This window comes from Ceratosolen solmsi, unplaced genomic scaffold, assembly GCF_000503995.2.
Source record: "Ceratosolen solmsi marchali unplaced genomic scaffold, CerSol_1.0 scaffold63, whole genome shotgun sequence".
Lineage (NCBI taxonomy): Eukaryota > Metazoa > Arthropoda > Insecta > Hymenoptera > Agaonidae > Ceratosolen > Ceratosolen solmsi.
In genome coordinates, this window is record NW_011948437.1 from 1,115,550 (window position 1) to 1,142,458 (window position 26,909).

Genomic DNA, 26,909 nt, shown 5'->3' on the forward strand with positions numbered 1-26,909 from the left:
ACACATAAATAAAAGTGGAGAAAGCATTGAATTACATACGACTTGCCTACTACTAGTACGATATTTTATAAGTATTACCAACCATGTACGCTTTACTATCCGTGTTAGTGTGTAAAAACAATTACTAGCGCCGTATACATTAATTAATAGCATTCCTACTGCTCTAAACTGCGCTTTATTTCTGTCATTATCTAATTCTCTGCGCAATTTGTGAATTCGATATGGTTCGTTTCACCCAATATCGTTAAAATGCGGAACTCTCTAGATGTGCGATGTTGGTTCAGGATCGTTGCTAAATTGAGCTTCGTTAAACTTGCTCTGCAAAAACTGAACTAGAATACATGTCGATAGAAAAGGAGAAAACGAGGTATCTATAAGATCATTACCACATTTAGTCGAGTATTTATTGAAAATAATTGAACGATCAATAGTCACTTAGTGTATGAAAAAATTGTCCCCAACGTATTATGAATCAAGAAAGGATATAGTTAATCCTTTCTCGAGTAATGTAATAGCATTTTCGTATGTGTAAATAGAACGTTACTTCGTTCGGGATTCGAAAGAAAGTATAGAATATGAGAGAAGATCGTATAATCTATTATTTAATTGAGAAAACTGTTAAACATTGGACAAAATATTATTGCTTATTCGCCCTTAAATTAATTATGCCCTTAATTTCTAAGAAAACTAAATTTTCTTTTTCCAATAAAATTTCTATAACGAAGAATATTCATAACCAAAAACTTAATAAGTTAATTAATATTCATTTAATTTGCAATTTAATCGAAAATATGAAATTATAAAATTTTATTTTATCTATTCACATTACACAATTATTTATGAATTATTATTTATTCTCTATAAATTATTAACTATTATAAAATAATATAGTAATTTGGCTTCACTAGTAGTAGTAGGTTTTTGATTAGTAACTACTGGGTTAAGATTTAAAAATAATAGTTTATTTTATCAATTTTTTTTAACTTATTTACGTCTAAATTATACTGATCGAAAATATAAAATAATATTAAATTAGTATTTGAATGCATGTAATTATAACGATTGGGATTTAAATATTATCTTTGATATAATATATTAGAATATTGTTTTATATTATTTGATATATATATATATATATATATATATATATATATATATATATTTAATATTTATAAATTTATCAGATAAAATTTATATTATCCATTATTGACGTTCGAGTATTTTTTTTTCACAGAAAGATAAATTAACGGTGATTAAACATGAAATATCGTACTTCTGTATGGAAATAAAATAAACAAAAATAATTTGATGTAACAAATATCCAATAAACGTAGATCGGTTAAACTCAGTTCCTAACAATAAAAATTTACTATTAATATATATCTAATTTTAGTGTACATTAAAGAAAATTTCTATTATAGCACTTTACTATTATTATACAGACAGATATAAAATAAACAAATTTTATTATCTCACAAACATATTTATTTTGTCCTAATAATATTATTTTTTTTTTGCAAATGCACAAACAATGCGTTCCAAGTTAAATACCAAGGTACGTACCAAGATAAATAAAAAACATAAATTTTATTAAATTATATGCGTTGAAAACAATAGAAACAGACAGATGAATAAAATTATTTTTATAATATTACTAAATCAATCTTATGTATTATCATTGTAATAAAGTTATATTTAGAACGTAATATTGAATATATGCTTTTCATGAATTTGGAGCGAATTTATTAAAATTTCAAGCTATAACCGATGTAGTGGAAGCTTCGCTTGATAATATGAAATAACATATTACATAATTAATAATTTCAACTGATATATTATAAAATTTATATTATTGAAATAAAAACTAATATTATATGCCATATAATAAATCCGTATGGTTATAAGGGAATAAATATAAGTTTTTACATTAAAATCATAGAATGAATAATGATTGTAAGTTTTTAACAAAAATTTTATTAAATTATTCGGCTGGATTAATTATTTCAAAAATTAAATTATTGAAAAAATTTTGGCATAAGTGATGGTTGGTATATATAGTATTTACAATTATATAGAAATTCTGTCTCTTATTATAAATTATTATTGAAATAAAATTTTTTCTTTTAAAAAGAGAATTGAAGAGTCATAAATGTGATAAATATACAGATTATAAATACAAACAACATAATAATAATAATTTTAATATTTTCTATAATTGTCGTTGAGAAATTATGTAACAAATTTAAATTTAGTTTCTACCGTATTCGATTAATTGTAAAATAACAATTTAAAACAATAAATAATTTAGTGAATAATTATGAAATGTATTTGAAAACTAATGGTATATTGCCTACAAATTTACGGTTTTTCGTCAGACGCGTATAGAGATTATGTAAAATTCTAAAGAATATGTAAAATATATAACATCCCAATAAATAATTTATCTCTAAACGTAAAATAACAAATATAAATAAATTTAATAATACTTATTGATTAATGCATAAAGTCAAATATTACTATGGTTGAATAATAGGGCGAAAATAAAAAAAATTATGCATTCGCGAAGTACTTAGATATTTCATTTTAATTCCATCCATTAACAGTAATCAAAGTCAATAATCAAAATATGTAATATTTTCTTGACAAGAAATCAGTCCGTCAAAAAATATTTAACACTAATATATTGTTGATAAATAAGCAATGGTTATGAAAATTTCATTTAAAATTTATTGATTCTAATTATTTGAAATATTATTGTTGAACTTAATAAAAATTTTATTACTTCAATTAGTTTTAATAGTATACCTGTAAAATATTTATATGAATATTTAGTTATTGATTAAATTTTATCGAAATAAAAAGGGAATGTTTTTCAGTTTATTTCTACTAAAAGAAAGATGAAACGATGTTTGAAATTGCATATGGTTATTTTTGAAATGCTATGAAACTGTTTATAAAAACAAAAATTATGATCTGTAATTATTTTAACTTCTTTATTTTTTAAATATGTTAATAAGTTAATTTTTAAAAAGAATTTTATTTGCCAACTATATTAATTAATTTAAAAATGGACAATTGAAAAAGTATAATAAAAGGTGTATTTACTCAAGTTTTAATATGTTAAAAATATAAATATACAAATACTGGTTGGAAATAAAATTTGAATTATTGTAAGTTTTCAGTTAATATACATTTAGTGTTTAAACATTTTGAATTTCATAAGCTAATTTATCACTGCAATGATAAATGACTTTGATCTATTACATTTACTTGTACATTAATGTATCTAAAATTTAAATTTTATTCCTTTAAAATATTAAATCAAATAAAAACTTCAATTTTATTAATGATACCAAAACATTTTTCAACATTTTCAATTTTAAAAGATTTTCAATTCAATTGAATTACAATGAAAGGATTATTTCGAAGAGTTGACAGTCGAATGAATACACACGCGCGCGCGCGCGCGCACACACACACACACACACACACACACACACACACACACACATGCACTCCAAGTTTGATTCAATTGTACTAAAGTATCAGCAAGTAGTTACGCGTTAAATTATTAGTTATATGATATTAATTATTTGGAGAATTAAATTAGACACTTTATGTAAGTATCTGTCAAGGTAAATAAAAGAGTTTCTGGAATAGATACTTTAGTTTCTTATTCTACTTTATGTATATATGTTCTATTATATTTAAACTAAATTAATTTTCAATTGTACATTGGATAATAATTATGTTAAAAACTGTAATTATATTTATGCCCAAAGATTTTCAATAAATATGTAATTTTATGTGTAATATTACTTTTAACAAAAAAAAAACCCCTATTTTTTACTATCGTTAGAGGTCATTTCTGTTCATTCTTGTTCTTATTAAGTTTTATTAATTTTTCGCTAAAACAAATTATCCGTACATATTTCATATTGTATAGTAAATCCTTTGAATGAAAATACATTGAATTAGTCACCGCAACAAAAATTGAAACACCCATTTACTTTATAAAAAGAATAATAAAGTACTATACAATATTACGTATTGAAAACATACGTTCATAACCTAAGTACATGTATATTATATGTTTTTCTATTAATTGCGTAAAACTAAGGAGATGAAATAGGTAATTTTTAATCTAAAATGAATTATGCATACCATCAACAATTTTATTTAACATATATATACAAGAAAAACTTTATATCCATTTTCATTGTTGAAAAGTTATGCTGCATTTGTATGGGAGATCGAAGATACTTAAAGTTATCTTTAATAAAATATGGCTTTTGAAAAAAGACGTTAAGAAAATTCTCATCGGAGATTGTCCTTTCTGGTATTATGCGAAAGTAGAAATAACTTAACGAGAGCTCCATAGTTGTAAGAAATCGGGCAGCTGAGAAATCACGGACAGCTAAAGGATACGAGACGAGCTGCCGGTAGTGGTGGTGGTCGCTGTGGTGGCGGCGGTGGCGGCGGCGGCGGCGGCGGCGGCGGCAAATGATGAACCATTGGAGGAGAGGCTGCTGCTGGTTCGCACTGGTCGGGAGAAAACCAGGTTGAAAAGCGACCCAGTTCCCGAAGGGTAGGCGATACCCCGATGTGATTCGTTCCTGGCCCGGTATGACCCGGTTTCTCTCCTTCTATCTCTCTCTGTATCGCCCGTTCCCGGCTCGTGTCTCGCTCACTCTGGCTTTTGCTCCATTAGCCGACTTCCACCGACTGGAGCCTACAGAGTTGTATAGGCGCTTAGCAAATATATGCTTTATGCGAGAAGCATGAAATACCCCTGACTTTCTGAGATTTTATACTGGTAGCTATCATCTTCATCATTTTCCCTTTAATAAAGTATTCGTACAGCTAAAATCTTGCGTTTATGTCTTTATTAAAAGTGGATCAACAAGATCCCTATTGGCAGCATCCTTTTCAAAAATTTTATATTCTAATTTTTCTAAACACACTCACTTATTAATAACTCAAAAAATTCACTTTTATTTCTAGGAGAATATGAGGCCAATTAAAATATAATTCTTATTACTATATATTATAAAAGATTTTCAAATATCATATATAAACTGTATAAGTGGATAATTACATAATGAAGAATTTTGAGGGAACAAGAATTTTCTTATTAAGGATAAATGTGGTGATAAGGAAGAGTCATGAAATGATCATTTTAATTTCTCAATCCTTTTTTATCCCCTTCCTTATAAATTTACATTCCTTTTAGCCCTTGAATTATGCAGCTTTAATGGTACTATATAAAACAAGAATTACTAGAACGATGAACGGCCTCGCTGTTTAATCAGCTGGAAACTTGAATTAACAGTTAACGCAGAGTCCTAAATTATTATCCGTTGTAGCTGTGAAATCGAGAGTGAGCAAGAATTCAGTTTCGGTAACAGAGATAACCAAACTTTATCGTTAATTCATACTTCAAGGTCGAAATTGAGAATTGAAAATAATTAATATAAACATAATCCCTGATTACATTACATTAAAAGATAATTTTTATAGAGTTTCTAGGGACGTGAGAGGCGGGAAATACAAATCAGTCGTAAACTTGAATTTAAAAAAAAAAAAAATCAAATCCATAATGAAGTATCAATCAAATGTCTCAAATTTAATTCAAATTATAAAAAAAACTTTTTATATTTGATGATTTTAATCGATATTCTAAATTATATAATACAAAGAATTATATTAATATTATGAAGATTAAAAAATATTCCTAATATTATATATATATATATATATATATATACATATTATATAAGAGTTTTTAAAATTCTAACTCTACTCGAATAGATGTAGAAATTTGTTAAAAAAATAAAATTGACTATCGGTCATTGCTTTTATTTTATTTAGGTCAAAAAAGTTTCACTGAAATATCTTAAAGTGACTTTTTTTTATCGACTATTAGATCAATAATGAATAAGCCCCTTTTACTTTTTGTAATTCTACAATATTTTTTATTGAATTCTTTGTTATTTGTCCTTGTAACAAATTCTAAATAACTGTTTTCAATATAATGTGTGCACCTCGAACATAATAACCATGGAAAAGTTATATAATTACATATATTTTTCTATTATATTTTGATGTCTTATGATTTTTTTTATTTAATTTAATGTTGAGGAATAGTAGTATTATCCAATCATTACTTGAATTAGATGTTTTTTAAGCATTATAATAACTAAAAACATCTATTATTTTACAAATTATAACTTTCACATAAATGATGCATTTCATTATTAAGAAGAATATTAGTACAAAATGATTGTAGTTTCCAATATTAAAATTCTATAACTTTTACTTACATTGTAAAGTATATATTTAGATAAAAATTCAGTAAATTTATATACAATTAATTAACATTATTAGGAATGTTGAATTATTTATTAAAGGCATTTGTGATTATGCAAATGTAGTAAAATATAAATATTCATTGTAATGGGCTATTATTTCTTAAGTTATTGAATTATTTTATTTTATATACCTATTTTATAAAAATCCCTCCATAAAAAATTGAATTCAAAGACTTAATAAATTATGGTGATGTAAAAAATATAATTTGATGTAAGTTTAGTTGTCCTATGTTTGTTTCAGAATTTAATTTATTTTAATATAATCGAGTTTTACACGTATTTTTAGTAATGTTAATTAGCAAAATACAATGCAGATAACTCAATTGCAATACTACAATCTAAAGTATGCATACGTATTCAATATTTAATTAAAAAATTTACTGTGATTTTAATAAATATAGATTCATCATATTGAAATGAATAAACATATATATATATGTTATTGACGATTATACATAAATTATTTTTCAATTAATATACTTAATAAAATACGTTTTTAAATATTCTTATAGTAAGCAAAAGGATGTACAGTTAGTGGGGTCGTAAATATCAGGTAATTTTTGACACAAATATTAAGTTTATTGGCAACAATGTTCAATAATTTAAAAAATAATAATCTAAATATATTTTTAAAGCTCTATTAGTTTATTAGAATTCATTTCTTGTACAATAATTTTGAGCAATATCGATAAGAAAAAGGAATTGGAAAAATTAATTTTTTCAAACTTCTGTAATTCGATAACATTTTGCATTGTATCTAGTTAATAAATGTTATAATGCAATTAATTAATCAGTTCGTTTGATTTGAAATTTCAAACAATCAATATTTCGAAAAATTAAATTAAAAAGATATATCTGTATATATACAATTAATGCCCAGCAGGAAAGGGGAGGAAAATTCGCAAAGTTATCGAAAGCAGGTCAAACTGTTTGAGTGTTGACGAGCGTTGTTGAATGCGCAAAAAGTAAGGAAATAGAGATTAAATGTATGTACATGTGCACACATGCGCACAGGCATCTTTGCAGTTAACTGTACGCATACGGTATACATTAACGAAAATGACAAATACCAATAGAGTAGATTGTTGATTATAGAATAATATATTTTATTTTCAAAGAAAACAATATAAAAAAAAAAAAAAAAAGTGGAAATAAAATTATATATCTTATATTAGATTTAAGGACTAATGAAGATTTTTAATAAGAATATATTATTATTACGTTGTATTTTATAATAAAAAATATTAATCTAAATAGGATCAAAGGAAAACATGAAAGTCGCTTCTTACTATCTTGATTCATGATTTTGAAGATGAAGGCAAAATAGTAGTAATGCATTCGAATTAAATTGCCCTTCCATTATTTTAAAAGTTAAATACTTATCTTGAGGAATATTTTTAATATCTTTAATATATTATAACAATAATACTGCTAAGAGATCAAGCATTGTTACTATTATCCTTAATTGGCCCCATATTTGTTCAACTTTCAAACATTATAATAGAAAAAGTTACTACTAATCGAATCTCTACAATATTTCTCTCTCTCTCTCTCTCTCTCTCTCTCTCTCTTCATAGTTGAATAATTAACGAAGACATGTACCTGCTGAAAGCTGCCATCCTCTATTTACTTATTGTAACCTATTCGATATGAGTTTATACTATTAGTTTCATAATGGCCTTGGAATTGAATGTTACGGTGATTAAGCACTGCTTAAATTGTTTGACCTCGTCAATCTTACGTCAAGAGTTCCTTTATAGGCCCTTAGGCGTCTTTGTCTACACTTCTTAATTTATAAAACATTACATTATTTATATTCAATTAAACCTTATTTAATATTGTATTTTATTTCATTTAATTTTATATCATATATATATATATATATATATATATTTTCTTTATTTATAAATTTAAAAAGCAAAGTTTTTAAAATTCAATTGTGTATTAATATAATAATAATATGCAAATGCTATTTGTTATTTAATATTAGAAGAAAATATAAAATTAGGCAAATCCATCTCCGTTAAAAATATCTGTCGCTTTGACTTTATTTTTTGCTTAAAAGATACAATATTTCGTAATTAAATTTTTCTGGTATTTCCATAAATAAATAATTATAGATTGTAATTTAAACATTCCTTTTATTTTTTTTATTTATTTTTTTATTTTTTTTTATACAAATTTATTAATGTTTTATATAAAAACATATTTTATTTTGTGAAGAATATAAGATTGAAACTAGTTGAATACATTCATTAATAAGATTTTCCAATCTTAATATGGATGATAAAAATGTTTCGAAAATATTTGTAAAATTTATGAAAATAATGATTAGAAATCACATAAAAAACTATTATTACAAATTAAAATAAAATTCTGTTCAAGTTTAGGTTCAATTTAAACCAAAATTGACGAATTATCTCTTATGCAACTTCTATAATAAGTTTTTATATAAAGACTAAGATATTTCAATCAGCCGATTATATTTTTTCATAAAATAAAATTACCATGAAAATAATACATTAATCTTACTCAGCTTGATGTAAAATAATCTACATATACATTTTTAATATATATTATATAAAAATATCTTATGCGAATAGCAATAATGTTTTCGAAGAAAAAGTATTATTATTATGATTGACACAAAAAAACGACACAAAAAATATAAAACATACAATTAAAAATTTGATTAAAAAAAGAATATAATACCTATTTGTATAGTATTTGTAAATTTTGCTTGAAATTCTAAAAAAACGTTTACAATGCATGCTATATGCTATATATATGTTAGTTTATAATGGTAAAACATAGGCAATGAATGTATGTTTCATTAACATAAAATAATTTATTATGATTAAATTAATTTATAACTACGGTTAAAGTGGAAAAGTATTTAAAACGTTTTAAATGCATAGAAACAAAGCATGACAATCTTTGTCGGTATATTAAGAAAAATTATTCAAAATACAGCATATTAACATTCAATAAAATTTCATATATTTCTCAATATTCGTAGTAATTTAATTTAAGAATTAGAGTGATTTATAAGTATATTAGTGCTTGACAAATTCATGCTGAAATATTAATTAATTTATGTTATTTTATCATATTTCATAAATTTTCATGGAAACAGATTCAACAGAAATTCACTGAATGTTTAAACCTTGTTAATGAATAATTTTACAATGTTCAAATAAAATGAGGCATTTTACTGTGAAATAGATTTACTTTTTATTTATAATATTAGCTGCACCGTTTAAGCGTTAAATTAATAAACATCTATTCATAAAATTGCAGCTTTTCCTATTTAAATATAACACAAATAACAAATAAAGTAGAATTACTGTACATGCATTTTTAAAAAATCAAGTAAATTAAATGAAAATTAAATAAATTATGATGTATGAAGACCGGCATCACAAAGTACTGTTGTCGCTGCTTATAAACATTTCCAGGCTTGTTATTGATTAACAGAATTTGTATTTGATCTAAAACGACTTACATACTAACAAAATTATATATTAGATTAGGAATTAAGAAATTTTTTAGTTTTCTTATTTTTAACGAATAAAGTACGAGAGTAACGGAGATTGAGTTATAAAGACTTTTTATGCTTTCACTACATATAACTAATCACTTTGTATGGAATTGAATTTGTTTTCTATAACAAAAAAAAATCCATATCGTACTTGATATCCACTAAGCTGTATACTTTCTGAATAATTTTTTAAAGACACTGAGTATTAAATGAAAATATTAAATGCAAATAAGAAATTCAAATTATTCAACGTAAAATTAAAGGAAATATTAAAGAATATTAAATCTCGAGTGTTTTGGCTTTTTCAATTTCAGGCTGGATAAAGTTTTAATTTCATCTGACTTTCAAATTAGGATTTATGTAAAGACAATATTTCATTTCATTTTTAAATTAGTTAACTAAAGCAATTGTGAATAAAATTTCAATATATATATATATTTTTTTTTTTGTTTTGCATAAATCTAAGTTATTTTTTATTTAAGAATTATTATATTTGGCATCGTGGGAAGATGTGAATTTGTCATTCACGTATTAATTAATTACAAAAGAATGATCACATCATAGGACTGAAACTTGACCGAAATAGATCATGTTATTATATTTTACTGTTTTATATTTTGTCATTACCTTATGCGTTTTTCACCTAAGCTGTTGTTAAAAATGTAAAATATATATTCGTGGGCGTTTTACTTAAATTATTACTAAGCATTATTTTAATACCGAATACAATAATGCAGTGCAAAAATTAATTTTATTATTATTCTGACAAAATAATAGTGGACAAGCACTTAGCAACTCTCTTCCAACGCTAGAATGCGTGTTATATATATATATATATATATATATATATATTCCTGACCTTCCCCTCTTTTTTTTATTGCAGAATGCCTAACGATAACACGCCGGTATGTGGCTGCGGAGTCGTCCTGGATTTACCCAAGTCGCGAAACGGCATGACAGCGATATCCACAAGGAACTTCACCATACTGATTCCCAAGCCAAGCAAAAATAATGACAGTGGCAAGGTCGAAGGCAGTAGATCCGCGACGAAGAAGACGGCGGAACCGGAGCATGTAACGAGGGGTCGGGGATCGAACAGCAGGACTTCCGATTCAGGCAGCACAAGCTCCGTCAGCGAGCACTCAACAAGAATGATAAAAAACAAGAAGAAGGATAGACATATTAAGGCATCGAGAAGGACTCGCAGTGCGGATAGAGCCGAGTCCCATTACACCTACATAGGTGAGACTTACATTACGCATAAAATTTTAATTAACAATTTTTTACTTAAAATTTAATACGTATTTTTGTAAATAGTGTTTTATATATTTATATTTATCACGTTAACATATTATATTCTGAATTTCAATAGAGAATAAATCACCGACGAGTACTAAATTTGAATGCAATGAATTGTAAGTATCCTGGAATAAATACTAATAATAGTAGTGATTTTCATAAATTCTGGTATTTTCGATAGCAAAAGAAAAAATAATAAAAAAAAAGTGAAAAAGTAGAATTGCAAATATACGATGTGCAAGCAATATAGAGAGGCAAGTATAAATAGAAGAATAAGAACATTTAAACTTATTTATGTTATCTTTTAATTTTATACTATAATAATATTTTGTTAAGAAATACAATAATTAAACTTAAAATATTAATCAAATGTTTATTTATTTATTTGACATACAAATAATTTTATTCAATACCCTCGTATTACATTTACATACTAAATTTTTTTTAATTTAAGCAACAATTCATCATCTATTAAGAAATGCAAATGCTAATTAAAAATATAGTCTTAATGCTTATTTATTGTATTATTATTAATTTTCTTATATTATTTTATTAAAATTAATTTATTATTATTTATTTATTAAATAATGCAGATATTTTTATACATTTTGATTGATTGAACATACACTGTAAAAATGATTTTATATTCACATTAATTAAATGAAAATATGTTATATGTTCATATCGTTAAACAATATTTATTTTTATTTTTATGCTCATTGAAATATGAAAATACATAGGTAATTAAGTATTCGTACGCATTCGATAAAATATATCTATAATTAATTACATTTAACAATATAATTATTACAAATATTTTGATTTAATATTAACATTATTTATTATTTCTAAGTAAAACATTATTACAATTGTTTATTTTTTATTTTAATTATGAGACCCACATTGTATTAAAAAAAGTATTAGATAAAAAATATTTAAATAATAAATCTGTTCTGTTATTTAGAATTTTTTTAATTAAACAACACAATTAATGTTTATGTATTAATGTTTATGTAATTAATGTATAAATTGTAAAATTCTTCAAAAAATTTTCATATATAAATATTTATTAATTGTATAGATGAAAATAAGCGTGAAAAAGCACTTTTGAGATTTGTTCTACTTTGGTTTATAAAAATAATACGAACTTCGGCAAAATATTTATCCTAACAAATGTATAAATAGTAGTTGCTAAGCATTTTAAAATTTGTTGCAAATTTACATTAAAAAATCATTAAAATATTATGTTTGCACGTAATATTTATAGTATATACTATATTACAATATTACATTTTGCAATGAAAAAATTGACAGTATATATATATATATATATATATATATATATTAATATTGTTAATATATAGATAAAATTAGATTGTTTGTGCCATGTAAACAGTAAAATAATAATATATTTGATTTTTGCATTATAAAATTTGACACTATATTTTTATCATTTTCTTCAAATGCTTTCACATAAATAAGGAAAATAAAAGTTTGGCAAACTAAATATAAGTTCAGGGGTATATTATACGCAGAAAAATCCTATATCAATAAACCAGTATAATCCGATACATATATATATATATATATATATATATATATATATATAAATATAAGAGGTATAGTTATAATGTACTGGTTTGAATGAATATTAAATTGCAATAATTGGTAAAATAAAATGAATAAAAATCTTATAATAAATATAGATATATTTTAAACAAAAAATTAGTGTCTACAAAACCATTTTCGTGAAACATAATTAATTACTTATTTTACAATCTTCGGAAATAACGGTTTTGCTGTTGCAGATTCGGGATCGAGTATCGTAGGCTCAGGAATACGTCAGAATACGATCGCGGAGGCTGTTTACTGTACCATTGACAGTGACTTTGAAGAGCAGCAGCAACAGCAGCAGCAGCAGCAGCAGCAACAGCAGCAGCAGCAGCAGCAGCATCAACATCATCATCAACAGCAGCAGCAACAACAGCCGCAACAACAGCATCAACCGCAGCAGCAGCAGCAGCAGCAGCAGCAACAGCAGCAGCAGACGATGACACTCGCGGCAAATGGCGGCGGAGCTGCGAATAATACGAACGTCCACCTTGGCATGCAGAACAATCGAGCCCAGCATTCGGCTTACACGGTACCATCGATGACTTCGCCACCGCCCAGCTACGACGTTGCCATCGCCAATTCTTGGCAGGTGAGCCCATTGGATATATTCATGCTTTTGGGTCCATTTTACTGCCCATTATAGTTTTCTAATTTAAGTGCGAATGCAACACCATCGATCTTAGCTTTCAAAAATCTCTCATGTCAACCACTCCATGACTTTTCATTTTTTTCAACATTTAGAATCTATAAATTAAATGGGACTTTATCAAATGAATTCTCATTTCTCCCTCTGATGAATGAAATCTCTGTTCTCCCCTTAATGCCCCTAATTAAATTAGTATATCACTGGATCCTACTATGTTATACTAATTAATAACTAATAAAATAATGTATTTATTTATTTTTGAAATAAATTCTTTAATTTATTTCTTTTATTATTCTTTAATTGTGGCATTATTAAAATCCACATTGAATTGGAATATATGCATCTTCATTCATTGAACTTTTGCTATTACTTTGATGTTATAAACATTGTATGAAATATGTCGAGTGCATTGAAAAAATTAATCTTCAAGTGATTTTTTAGAGAAATGTTTTGAAACTGAAGTTTCTTTAAAAAAAAAAATAATAAGCAAGATATTCTCTTTCACATTAGCTATATAAAATTTTCGTATATTCAATATAAAGTATATTTCATTATATTTCTATTTAAAGTTTGATAAATTTGAATGCGTAGATATATAAAGTACTTTTGTTAAATTAACCAGTGTGAATAACTAGAGTTTTTTTTAATGATTTAATACAGATAATAATAATAATCCATTAATTCTATACTTAAAAATGGGACCAAGTTTTTCTTGTATCAGGAAGAATGAATGAAAAACAAAAATGGTTATCCACTTTTTATATACTTTTTTCTACATGTGCTTTTTACTATAAGTAAGATTAATGTTAAGCATTAAATAAAAGAGTGAGATAAAATTGAAAAAAATTAACAAGACAGAGACAAATTGTTTCTATTTAACTTTCTTGCAAATATCTTTGTAAATTCTAGTTATCTATTGCCGCCACTCAAATTAATAAGATAATATATAATTTACCAATTACAGTGAGATTTAATTTTAATGCGTAAAATTAATGGGAACAAATTCAAATGTTGAATAAATAAAATTAATAAAATACGATGTAAAAGTAAAATAAATAAAAAATAAAGTTTCACGACTCGCGAAATTCACATAATTATATTAATATTATAACAATAAATTTTATATTGATACTTAGTATTACGTCTTTTCTTTTGTTATATTAATTATTAAAACATAATATTTAAAACATATTACGTATGCATAATAATATTAGAATTTTCCATATTTTAAGGGAACGAAGTGTAAAGTAAAAGAGCGACTTAATAGTGCATAAAAATGTTTTCACTTGATTTAAAATCAATATATACTTCATTAATAATACACGTCACTACCATATTATTATGTTCAGTAAAAATTAATTTTATTAATAAATTAGTTTTTCAATAATCATAAAAAGTATTTAATAAAGAATCGTATCGACAGCTGTTAAGCAAACTAACAACATTATTATTAAGATTGGAAATTTAATTAGAAATAATAAATATAATTCCAATATATTTTTATATTTTTATTCAATAGAATATTGTTATTTATTATTTTTCTTTACCCGATACGAGCATCTTCAATCAAGCATTTGGAATTTTGTTGAGTAATTGTTTCTATTTATAAAATAACGATTCTTATATATATATATATATATATATATATATATATATATATATATTATATAATAATGTTACATTATTATTTTTTAATTTAAATATTTATATTATAATAATTAAAAAGTCATTTTAATACTTTTAATTCATTAGGTGTAATAAGATTACTTTCCTGTATGAATAGTAATTTGATACAAATGAGAAAATTCTTATTCGTATCATAATTAAAATGAAATAATATCTACTTTCAATATTCCTGAAATTCTGGCAGAATTTTTATCAATTATTTATATAAATTTTCACTAATTTTGTTAATGTAACGAAAGATGGAAAAAAAAACATTATAACATAAATATAAATATAGTGGCAAACTTAACAATTTGAGTAATACTTAAATAATCTATCAAGAATTAATATATTCTTACATACAATACTTTTATATAAAATTCTCTTATATTAATTCTGATATTATTAAGTCTCATATTATCATTCATTGATTTAATCTATAACTTTCAACATCTTAAATGTAATGCATAAAAGTGAAAAATAATAATAATAGTACAATGTAAAATTGCTGATGTAGCTTTTTGAAAAAATAAAAACATAATTATGTTAATTACAATCAATTAAAAAAATAAAACCCTGGTAAAAAAAATTGTCTTTAGTGATATTATGATGTAAAGTTGCAAGTGTAATTCAATCAGTTCATAAAATTATATTTAAAATTTTCTTTTCAGTGTGTATTGTAAAAATTATTTTATAGTTTTTAAGCTATATTATGTTTTCTATAAAATCAATATATTAACAAGAATTGATTCATTAACAAGAAATAAGTATACATTTGACTTCATAAATCTATACTAAAATCCATGTAAATTGTCCTAAAATCTTGGTAAATGACTAGAAGATGCATCAGCTTCCCTATAACATTTTCACTTCACACAAGTGTAGAACATCTTTGAAACATTAAGTTGGCGAGTGGAGTATTTTGCACGCAGTTTCTTGGTATCAAATTGAACATTAATTTCCCAGAGTACCGGTACCCATTCCAAATTCGCATTCGGTTCGTGTTATCTCCTTTCATTCGCAGTTTGAATTTGTCTCTGTCAACTCCAACGTAGAAGGAAGAAGTACGAGAGATAGAGTCCTATCGTGAAACTCCTCGAACCTCCATGTTTTTACTTACTATAATTTCTCTACTTGGTATATAAAGTCTATTCAAATATTATATGAAATAAATAATGTCTAAAGATATTAGTTTGAGAATTTGGAGTACTTGTAGTTTATGAAGATAAAATACTATCTTTCTTTCCTCTACTCTAATCATTTGACTAAATACCAAAATATCTATAGTAATGCATATTTCCAGGGGATATTGTATTTTTAAATATCAATATATAAATTGAATAATTTTCCCGGCATACGATAATAGAATAATACAGCCATAAGAATATTTTTTATATAAATTGTAAAATTGCAATATAAATATAACGACGAATATAATGAACATTTTTATGAGTATTAAATGAATTTGTTCCAAGACAAAGCTTCAGCTAGTGATAATTAATATATAGTAGACTTTATTAAATAATTAAATAATTAAATAATATTGACAATTAAATAAATGAAAATGTAAATTAAAAAATTTATCATTCTTTAAAAAAAAATGCCTTAAAGGATTTTAAAAAATGCCTGAAAGGATAATTTTATTTTTAATTTATTATCATAGTATTCTATTTTCTTTTACTTCCAGCAATAAAAAATTCATGAAAACTCTAGTTAAATCTATTTCATATCAATTTTTTAAAACTATTGTTACAGATAGAATAATAAACCGTAATACATATATTTTTTTATTTGCTTCTGTACAAAAAATAATAGTTTTATTTTATTGTTTAGCGATGATACGTATAAAAAGTCTATGTCTCGTGATAAAACTCTATCTTGTTTCAAATTGTAAATTTTTGATAGCAACGTATATTATAAATAATAGATAATTGTGTCTATAGTTATTCTGGAAAAATTATAAATTACTAAAATACAATTTAGTCTTAATGCAATATAGTATGAATTAAGTTTTAAGAGGAATGTCACGCGTATTAATTCAAATGAAATTAATTAATATTCGAGTACACTTACAAAATAAACTGTCGGAACATATTTCTCAAGAATATATCAAGTACATTAATGATATATGTTTCGTATATAAAATGTCGGGGAGTAAAAGCATTCCAATTCACTTATCGTATCGTCACGGCGGAAAAGTTGCATCGTAGTTCCCGGCATTTTTACATAAAGGCGTATCTCGCTATTTTCACATCTTCCTGACTCTACGTTTTAAATTTTAATGTACTTTCGCCCATCCGAGGAGAATTTTTATCTAAATATAAACACATTCTTGTATAATTCTACACCGTTTCAAATATAAATATGTTTTTTCATCTACATGCCTTTATCCGATATATACATATGTATACTTCTATAGACAAACATGTACCTTAAACACACACACACACACACTCTCTCTCTCTCTCTCTCTCACGCATGCACGTACGCACGCACATAGGTCACGCATAAACTTATATAAATTCAATTACAACAAAAAGCGCAGTAGATTGATTTTTATATGAACACGAGGGATTACATACATCAGTAAAATAAAATATTATTTTTAAGTATTTCTATGCATAGATGTATATTATACATACATATGGATTATTTGTAAATAATTTCAAGTGTGTACATAAATATATATATTTATGCACCAGATATATATTTAATTTCAAAAGAAGCTTATTACATTAATTATAAATCAAATTTATAAAAAAAAAAAAAAAAAAAAAAAGAAAAAAAAAGAAAATAAAATAATAGCAATTTTAAAATCAATTGTTACTATTATGATAGGAAGTACAATTTTTCTATAAGTTGTCGATGAAGGGATCGGAGAAATTAAGAGATCTTCCATTATCCTCTGACTATACTTGTACAGATATAATATAGACTCATGAAAAATGAAGATATACGTGCATTTAAACTCTGTCGGCATAATTAATTTTTACAATTATTCCATTTCAAATTTACTATAATTTTTCATTATAATTATATATTAAAATAAACAAGTAATAAATATATATATATATATATATATAAGTTTAAGCGTATTAATTATATCTAAATTAATAGTTTTTTCCATTTACATGTTTGTAAATAAACAAAGAGTAAGAGTAAGAAGAAACCGTAATAAACAAATATATAACTTTATTATGAAATTTGATTCAATACATATAATTGTTTATAATAAAAAAAAAAAGTTTTATTGTGATTGATAAAATTATAAAAGAACTAAAACAAATACAGATGTTTTTTTGTTTAACTTTTATTATCACTATATATTAATAAAATATATTTATTTCAATGTTTGTAAGATTATTTGTTATGAAAAGTTATACTATTTATACTTTTTTGTAAAATATTCTATAATTTACAAATTGATTTACAATTATTACTAATATAAATAATCAATATATTTTACTCATATGATATACAATGGCTACTTTTTAGTTTTATGGCAATAAATTACATGAAAAAGAATAAAAATGATAAGATTAATGACTAAATTAAAATGTGTAAAAACGAAAGGATTAATAATTCAATTAAAAAGCAGGAAAATTATAGTGCTCAATAAATTTTCATTTTTTATCTGTTCATGAAATTTTTATACCACTGTTGAAATTGGTAATTTTTAAATTTTAGAAATTTGCATTTTCGTGCAGACTAGCTGGGCTATAAGACACAATGGAATATTTTTTGCACTTTTCTATAACTTTCTTTTTAACAATCCTTCAATATACTTATTTATAATTGCTGAGCACGTCGATTGTTTACTAATAAATCTACATTTCGAATGAGTTTTACTTTGAAATATTTTGCAAGAGCGCAATCTCCTGAAAGGAAGAGATTAAATATTTTACGTATACATCTCACTAGTACTTTGTTAATAAATTCTATCATAATTTTCATAGGAATAAATAACCTATTATTATAAATTGTAATTATTCGTAATTATTTGAAAATTTTAAAAAGAAACTCTTTAATAATCTATCTATGTAACATTTTCTAACTTATAGTTCGTATTAAATAAAAGTACTTCTTCCATTCATTAAATTAAAATATCAAAAAATTACACTGACATTGATATATAATAAATATATAATGTATAAGCAAGAAAGTTTATTAATGATTAACAAATATAAACCGTTAATATTTCATTATATTTAAAAAATTGTAAAAGATTTTTAAAATTTTTTACCCAAATTAAACATTCATTTGTCTTTTAATCCTTATCATTTAATAATTGCAAGTGGAACATTTTGAAATCATGATAAATGTTGGAATACATCTATTGAAAATATTTGTTCATGACGGAGGATTATTAAAAATTATTACTACTACAATTTTCTTTTTCAACTTTTTATTATTCAAATAAACAAAAGTTCGAAGGATTCGTAGTGTAAATTTAACAAGTCTTTAAAGTGTAGTATAGTTGAATCCCATAAAAGTCCAATTAAGAAATATTTCCTCTATATTCCTCTTTAACGATAATATCCACTTGATAATTAAATGTAAACTTAAATGCACTTTTATCTCCAGAATATAAAATGCTTTTAAGAAGTAAAGACTAATTAGATTATTGACTAATAATTTGGTCATTTCTTGTTTATTATTTATCAATATATTAATTTATAATATTATCACAATGTAATATAATATAGTATAATCAAATATATTTATTATACTTTATTGATTTAAATTTTTACGGATTTTTGCCGATAAATATAATACGTTAATATATTAATAACTAATGCGTAGTAATTAGTATAATTTATATACAAACCAACTATTTAATATTAATGAATTAAATTAAATATTTAGCAGATCCACATATTTTATTTAATGACATACATTCGTGAAAAAACAAAATATAACATAATCGTTAATATAAGAAATATTTATAAATAAATATTAAATAAAAAATATTATAAGAACAATGGAAATGACATATTTCTTTTCATTTTATGAATAAGAACGGAAGAAATTGTCTCTCTATCTCTTATTCTCTTATTCTCCTCCTATATTTTTCTATTTAGTCCAATTCCTTTGCAATGTATTATATTGATATTTAATTATGAAATAAAATATTTTTAAATATATATTTATCTAAAAAACTAAATTAATCTAATACTAAATGAATAAAATTGTTATATATCAAAATTAATGCAACCGAAGAAGTTAAAAAGATGGTCAAATAAATACATCAATCGTTGTTATATGTGCCAGACATTCATTGTCTAAAGGTACTTTATGAATTATTATCTTTTATATTCGATTACATTATATACATGTGGTTACTTGAAAATAAATAATAAACTTTATTCTCTTTATGTTGAATATATGCGTATATATTACGCAAATTTCTTCAAACTAAGTTTCAGGTTTGCTTAAGGCCTGCACTATTGGATTAACAAATAAACTGTTGTGTGCAATAGACATTTTAATTTTCTCTATTCAATGCCTGCTTATTCAACGTATCGATTGTCGTTGATTTTCCGCACGAACGATTATATAAATTCTATCAATTAATTTACCATCTTATATTCTCATAAATCACATTAAAAAAATCTCGTTTATATTAATCTTACATAACCACTTAAGGTAAATTATATTAACTTGAATATATAAAAAATTATATATAGAAGCAAAATTAAGTCGAATTACATTGTAATAATTTAATCACGACTTTTATTATAAATAAATAAAATAACTTTTATTTATCATATGCTAAATCGAAAAATATTATTAGCTATGATACCGTTCTTCTTTTCATTAATCCTAATCTTCGAATAATTGTTTGATATTCGTAATTTGAGCCAATTAATTAAAATAACTATTATGATATAAAACTAGAGGAATTATCAGTTATTTATAGTATTAATTTGCAGTATTTGTAAATTATAAGTCATTTTCTGAAGCGAGAATTGTATCTTTCTTGGGATAGTGATAAAAATTTAACTTTCAAAAATAAAATTAAAATTATACAGTAATTGCAATTTATTGCATTTTATACTCGGCTTACCGACGGATATCTTATCATCCTCGAACTCTATCTTATATAAAATCGCCGAGAAAGTGGATGCTTTATCGATGCTTTTCATTTCACGAAGAATACAAAAGTAGACTCACTATCGATAGCAACATAGAATTTTATTTAAATAATGTATATGAACGCATTTAGTATTCAGAAATTTTCTTTTTTAATATATACAATATGGAATATACGTAATGCCAGCCTGAATTCTTTGAGTGCACGCACAAAGCCAATATTGATAAACTGAATCCTTATCCTTATAGCTGATAAGAATAATCTTACGGCCGATTCGAAAAAAAGAAACCTTTTTACAATACGATAATTTAATAAATTCGCGTAACCCTTTTTTGTTTATAAATGATTCAATATACAAAATTAACGGTTCAATTATATTCAACGGTAGAAAAAATTAATTGCAGACATTTATAAAACCAGAGTAATATTATAAAGAAATACTTTATTATTTTATGCTTTATGCAATGAAATTGTGAATTATTCCACATATCCAACGATGAAGACTTTATAAAGAGAAAGTTTGGAGGAGAAATGTCAGCAAGTTTTACTCAGACTAGGAATCGATGTTTGAATCCTTCCATTTCACGACGAAGCTGAAGCGAAGCGTCCTTTTCAATAATTTCATCCACAAACCAGTAGCCCGTACTATGTCATATTTGTTATAGTATTAAAATTAAACTATCTTAACTTATATTAAATCTTAAATCTGATATATATATATATATATATATGTGTGTGTGTAATTATATTTTCATTAGTATAAAAGTAATTTTTTTAAAGAAAAGTTATACTTTAATACTATTAAATGATGGAAGCCAAAGAAAATACTATTTTCAACAAAATTTAAAGTTTTCCTTTTAATTAAATTCATAATAAATGTCAATTTCTATATGTATACATATAATGCAATAACACACACACACACGCACGCCCCCCCCCCACATATATATATAAATATGTACAGGAGACTAATTTAATCAAAAAGTTCTTGAATATTAGATTTTCCTAATAAAAGAAATCGTATTAAATATTTTATATAACTTTGATTTATTTTAGGCTTCTTAAAATATTTTACTACTGAAAAATAAACGAATTTTAATTAAAAAAATCTTATTAATGTATAAACATTAAAAGAGCTATATATTAAAATTTATTTATCTATATTTTTAATGGAATATTAATTATATTTATTCGGATTTTATAATGAGTCAACTACACAAAATTGATTCGATATATTCTCTTATTTTAAAATTTTTAAAATTAATATTTATATTTATTCAAAATAAAGTATTTGATTAGCATAATATTTATTTTGCATTATATATATATATATATATATAGTTTATTTTTACTTAGTAATACTTTTTTTTAATAATTTATAATTGATTATTAATATTATTATAAATAGGTTTACTCTTTTTTTTATTTTACTATATATATATATATATATATATATATATATATTTACTGTATATAATTACTGTATATACAATATAAATTTGTCTGGAACTTTTTTATAGTCAATCTATTTCGCTTGAAACTATTACTCATACATTTCCTGAAATCTTAAAAAATTTCAGTATATTTCTCCTTTCTTTTTATTTTGCTTTTAAAATATGTCATAGTCATGTAGCTCAATATTATGTTTTCCTATTCTTATCAAAAGTTCTGTGGTACTAAATCAGTCACTGTTAACCTGAAAAAAAAACCGTAGAGATTGAAAAATAAAGAGTTTAATCTTAGTTGAAAATTCATCAAATATTGAGTTGTTTTGTTCCTTATGAAGAGAATTACGACGTAAAAAAAGCAACTTTTAAAGCATTGATTATTTCACAATGAGTCAATCACGTATTAGGCATAAGAAATAAATATCTATAACTCATAAGCTTACTTAATGAGCGAATTGCTACATTGAACGATATGTTATAAATAATTTATTTTTATCCTAGGCTCGACGAAGTGTTCATAAATTTTTTATATTGACTAAGAATATTTATTTTTTATCTAGTATTTAATTTAATATTTAGTTTATAATTAAATTAAGATTGTTTTATTTTTAATACAATAATTAGTAAAAGAAATGGCAATTCTTTCACTTTTTGGATAATGATGTTAGTTGTTAATGCTCAATTTTTTTATCTATTCAAAACAATTTGATATTTATTGCATCATTACAAGTCATAAATTATTCGAATTGCATATCTAATCAAATAATTTACTTGCAAAAGTATCATACTTTATGAGATATCAGTTAATTTATGTATGTACGTTAATCTACATATGTGCACATTTATGTGTGTAAATTTATTTGCCAAATATTTTTTCAATACTACTTATATTTAAACGTCCTTAAATCATGAAAAACAATAATTGTAAATATTAATTAAATAGAACTATTTTTATTGAACCAAACGAAAATAAAAATACAAAGTTCTTTAATTACAGTTTATAGTAATATTTATAAAAATCTTAAATCTTATTATTGTTAAATAAATAGTTATATATGATGGATTTGCATCAAATTTCTTTACAATATTTTCTATATTTAATTATATTATATATATATATATATATATATATATATATATATATATATATATATTTATAAATATATTATAACTTAATTATCTTCGTATAAATTAAAATATTAATACTTTAATTAATTTTGAGCCTTCAATTATCTTTGCAATATAAATTTAATTTATTTCTAGGTCAATGATTAACGTTTATTATACACAATAATAAAGTGAGGTGAACTCTGTTCAGACTTTTTGAAAAATTTTACGACATAAAACATATTTCCTATTCTAAAATATATAGAATTAAAATTTTATTTTGACAAATTTAAAAAAAATAGATTATGAATTTTGCTTTATTATTGACGGCCAACTAGTTATATAATTTATATTTAATTTATTATTATTATAAAATCTTAAATCTCATAAACTGTTGACAAAATTATCTATTTTTAATTGTTACGATTCCTCTTCTTATATTAAATTTTTTATAAGACCAGAATTGAATTAGTATATAATACAAATTATATTGTTCGTAAGTTTGTGTAGTCAGGCTCATACGTGTCTGTGTCGCTTTATTGCATGCAGAGAACAATTGAATAACGAAGAAAATTAAATATATTTTTGAAAATAATATAAAGTTAGAAAGATATGAAACGAGCAAAAAATTAAGAATACGTTACTTGTGCAAGGGATCCCCCATGCCTAGGCACTATCCACGTCAATATTAATTTGTGCTTTTTAGAGGAAGAAAAAAACAAGGATCAATAGGTGTTGTATACAATGTCCTTTCTATAAATCTACTATCTACCTGAAAATCCTTTTTGATATTACGGCAACTACTTATTACACCTTTATCTCTCTTTTTCAACTTGCTGCACTCGAAGTACTATGAAATGCGAGTGATTCGTTGAAGTAATGAAAAAGTTCACAATATTTGTATAGGACATAACTACTTTCGTTCCTCGTTTATAAAAATAATTCCAATCTCCCGTAACTCGACAATGCGAATCATTAACACAACATTCACATTTAGCAAAATTTTTCTTTTATTAAAATACTTTTTATTTTATTGCTATCATTAGGCGTGAGAGTGATTTTGATTTGCCAAATAAAAATCATTGAAAATAAGAGACCAAAAAATTCAATGTATTAAAATTTCTTTAATTCCTGATAAACAAATGATCGGTGTAAGAATGTTATCCCTACTGAATTTCAGACGGGTTTGCCACCCTCGTACGAAGAGTACTTGTGCCACAAGCACGTTTTGCTCTCCCGTTCGCATACCCCACCACCACCGTGGTCGGACTCGTCCAACTCGGGGCCCATGTTACCCGGAGCCGCGCCCAGCCTGAACCTTCAGCAGATGAGTCGCGAGCTACTGGCCAATCATCCAGATCGGTGTGTATATTTGGACCAGGAGTATCGGCGTCTGCTCAATCAGCATATGGCATTCAAGAAACAAGCGACAAGGATGCAACGAACGCGGACCATGTCACCCAGGTGATGAGCGGCGCCTTCATTTCATTATATTTTTGATCATTTGTCATAATGCACGGAGCACCATTGTTAAATCTTTATTGTCTTACTTACGTATTGCAATCGTATCTTAATAATCTCATGTTATCAATCGGTCATGAAAGAATGATGAAACGCGTGGAAACGGTGTATTAAGCATTTAAACGGAAAAACTTTAATCGAGTTATTTCTTTTTTGCTCAAAATATTTCGCATGGCATTAATTTTTCAATTTTATTATTTTAAAATTTTATTAATTTTATAAGAAAATATATCAAAGTAGCTGGTAAACTTAAAACGATAATACTGATTATGTCAGTGCTAAACCATTTGATTTCATTATTCCTCGAATATAATATAAACGTACCAAATAATCCTATTTTGAGCTAACTATAATAGCCCTGATATCTTTAATGATCGAATTAGAATTTCAAAGAATTTTTTGCAAATTTTCATTGAAATCGTTGAACGAGAGGAACGAAAGCTACAAGTCAATTGTCCAATCAACATACGTTGTTTGTCAGAAATATTTATAAAAAGTGTCACTACACGCGGCGCATTAATTTTTTTAATTAATTAAGTGCCATATGAAATTCAGTTAATACAGTTTGAAAAGCCTCGTAATAACCGTTTAAATGATTTTTCGTTTGAATTTATGGATAAACTCTGTTTCAATAATCGAAGCGATCTAATATTAAAAATACATTATTAAATAATTTGAAGCAGGGAATAAACGATACCCTTTTCGTATAATCCATTGCGGTTATCGTTAGCAAAATATTACCAAACATTACTCAACAACTATCATAGCTTTTATATTATTTGCAATTGATAGACTATCACGCATTGAAAGTTAATATTCTATAAAATTTCAATAAAAACTTTGTCCGCGTGTAATGAATATGAGAAACAAAAATTAAATAATTCGCGTGAAAATATGACTAGAATCGCGAAGTGTGTGAAATAAAAGAAAGCACAGGTCAAAAGAATGTTATAAGCGTTCTTGTACAAAAATTTGACGATACTTGGTTGCATTTGTGTCAGGTCGTTGAGCGAGAGTCGGGCACATCAGCAGCGCATCGCAATGATGTACGAGGATGGTGCCTTTTGCATGGAAACAACGGCAATTCAGTCGGCTTTCGAGAACGGAGTAGCCTTTTGCAGTCTCATGTAAAGAGGCTGAAGAGGAACGCTAAACGAAAGTGTCGCTGTTACGCAGTCGTTTACTCAACTACACATCCTCCTCACTCAATACGTCCACAGGAATACGCACATCGATGATAATGTTCGCCCCCCTCCCTCCCTCCCTCTTCCGCCACCTCCTCCGCCCCTCCTTCTCTCACGCTCTGGCTGGGCCAGGAAAAGCGAAAAGCCTCCTCTGTTCGGCCGCTATCGCGTTGTAGGAACTTTTTGCAGGGGGCCTCTTCGGCCTCCTCGGGTCATCTGCAAGTGAACGAAAAATCAACGAGGTTAACTTTCACGTAGGAATTCGAGGCAATTTATTGCGGTGGCGCTCGATTTTCCATACTATAGGTGAACATTTTTTAATAACAATAGAGATGATATTTTCGATATAATTTTTTAAATGCACCCTTTTGCATAGATATACAAAAAAAAATATATATATATATATATATTTCAATATG

General features: G+C 24.9%; 1 protein-coding gene across 1 annotated transcript; it reads left to right on the forward strand.

Moving 5' to 3' along the window:
• The first annotated feature begins 10,796 nt into the window (after positions 1–10,796).
• Positions 10,797–26,533, forward strand: LOC105365280 (putative uncharacterized protein DDB_G0294196). Its single transcript, XM_011503395.1, has 5 exons — positions 10,797–11,154; positions 13,020–13,129; positions 13,184–13,414; positions 24,966–25,249; positions 26,308–26,533. Exons 1-5 carry the CDS (start codon positions 10,797–10,799, stop codon positions 26,435–26,437), a joined length of 1,113 nt encoding a protein of 370 aa, XP_011501697.1. The 3' UTR covers positions 26,438–26,533.
• The last annotated feature ends 376 nt before the right edge of the window (positions 26,534–26,909 follow it).

What these genes read in the sequence shown, in the direction of transcription:
- LOC105365280 (XM_011503395.1), top strand. Translation starts at nt 10,797, where the DNA reads ATGCCTAACGATAACACGCCGGTATGTGGCTGCGGAGTCGTCCTGGAT. An exon ending in GTCCCATTACACCTACATAG is followed by an intron (nt 11,155 to 13,019) that starts GTGAGACTTACA and finishes TTGCTGTTGCAG; the next exon opens with ATTCGGGATCGAGTATCGTA. An exon ending in CCATCGCCAATTCTTGGCAG is followed by an intron (nt 13,415 to 24,965) that starts GTGAGCCCATTG and finishes ACTGAATTTCAG; the next exon opens with ACGGGTTTGCCACCCTCGTA.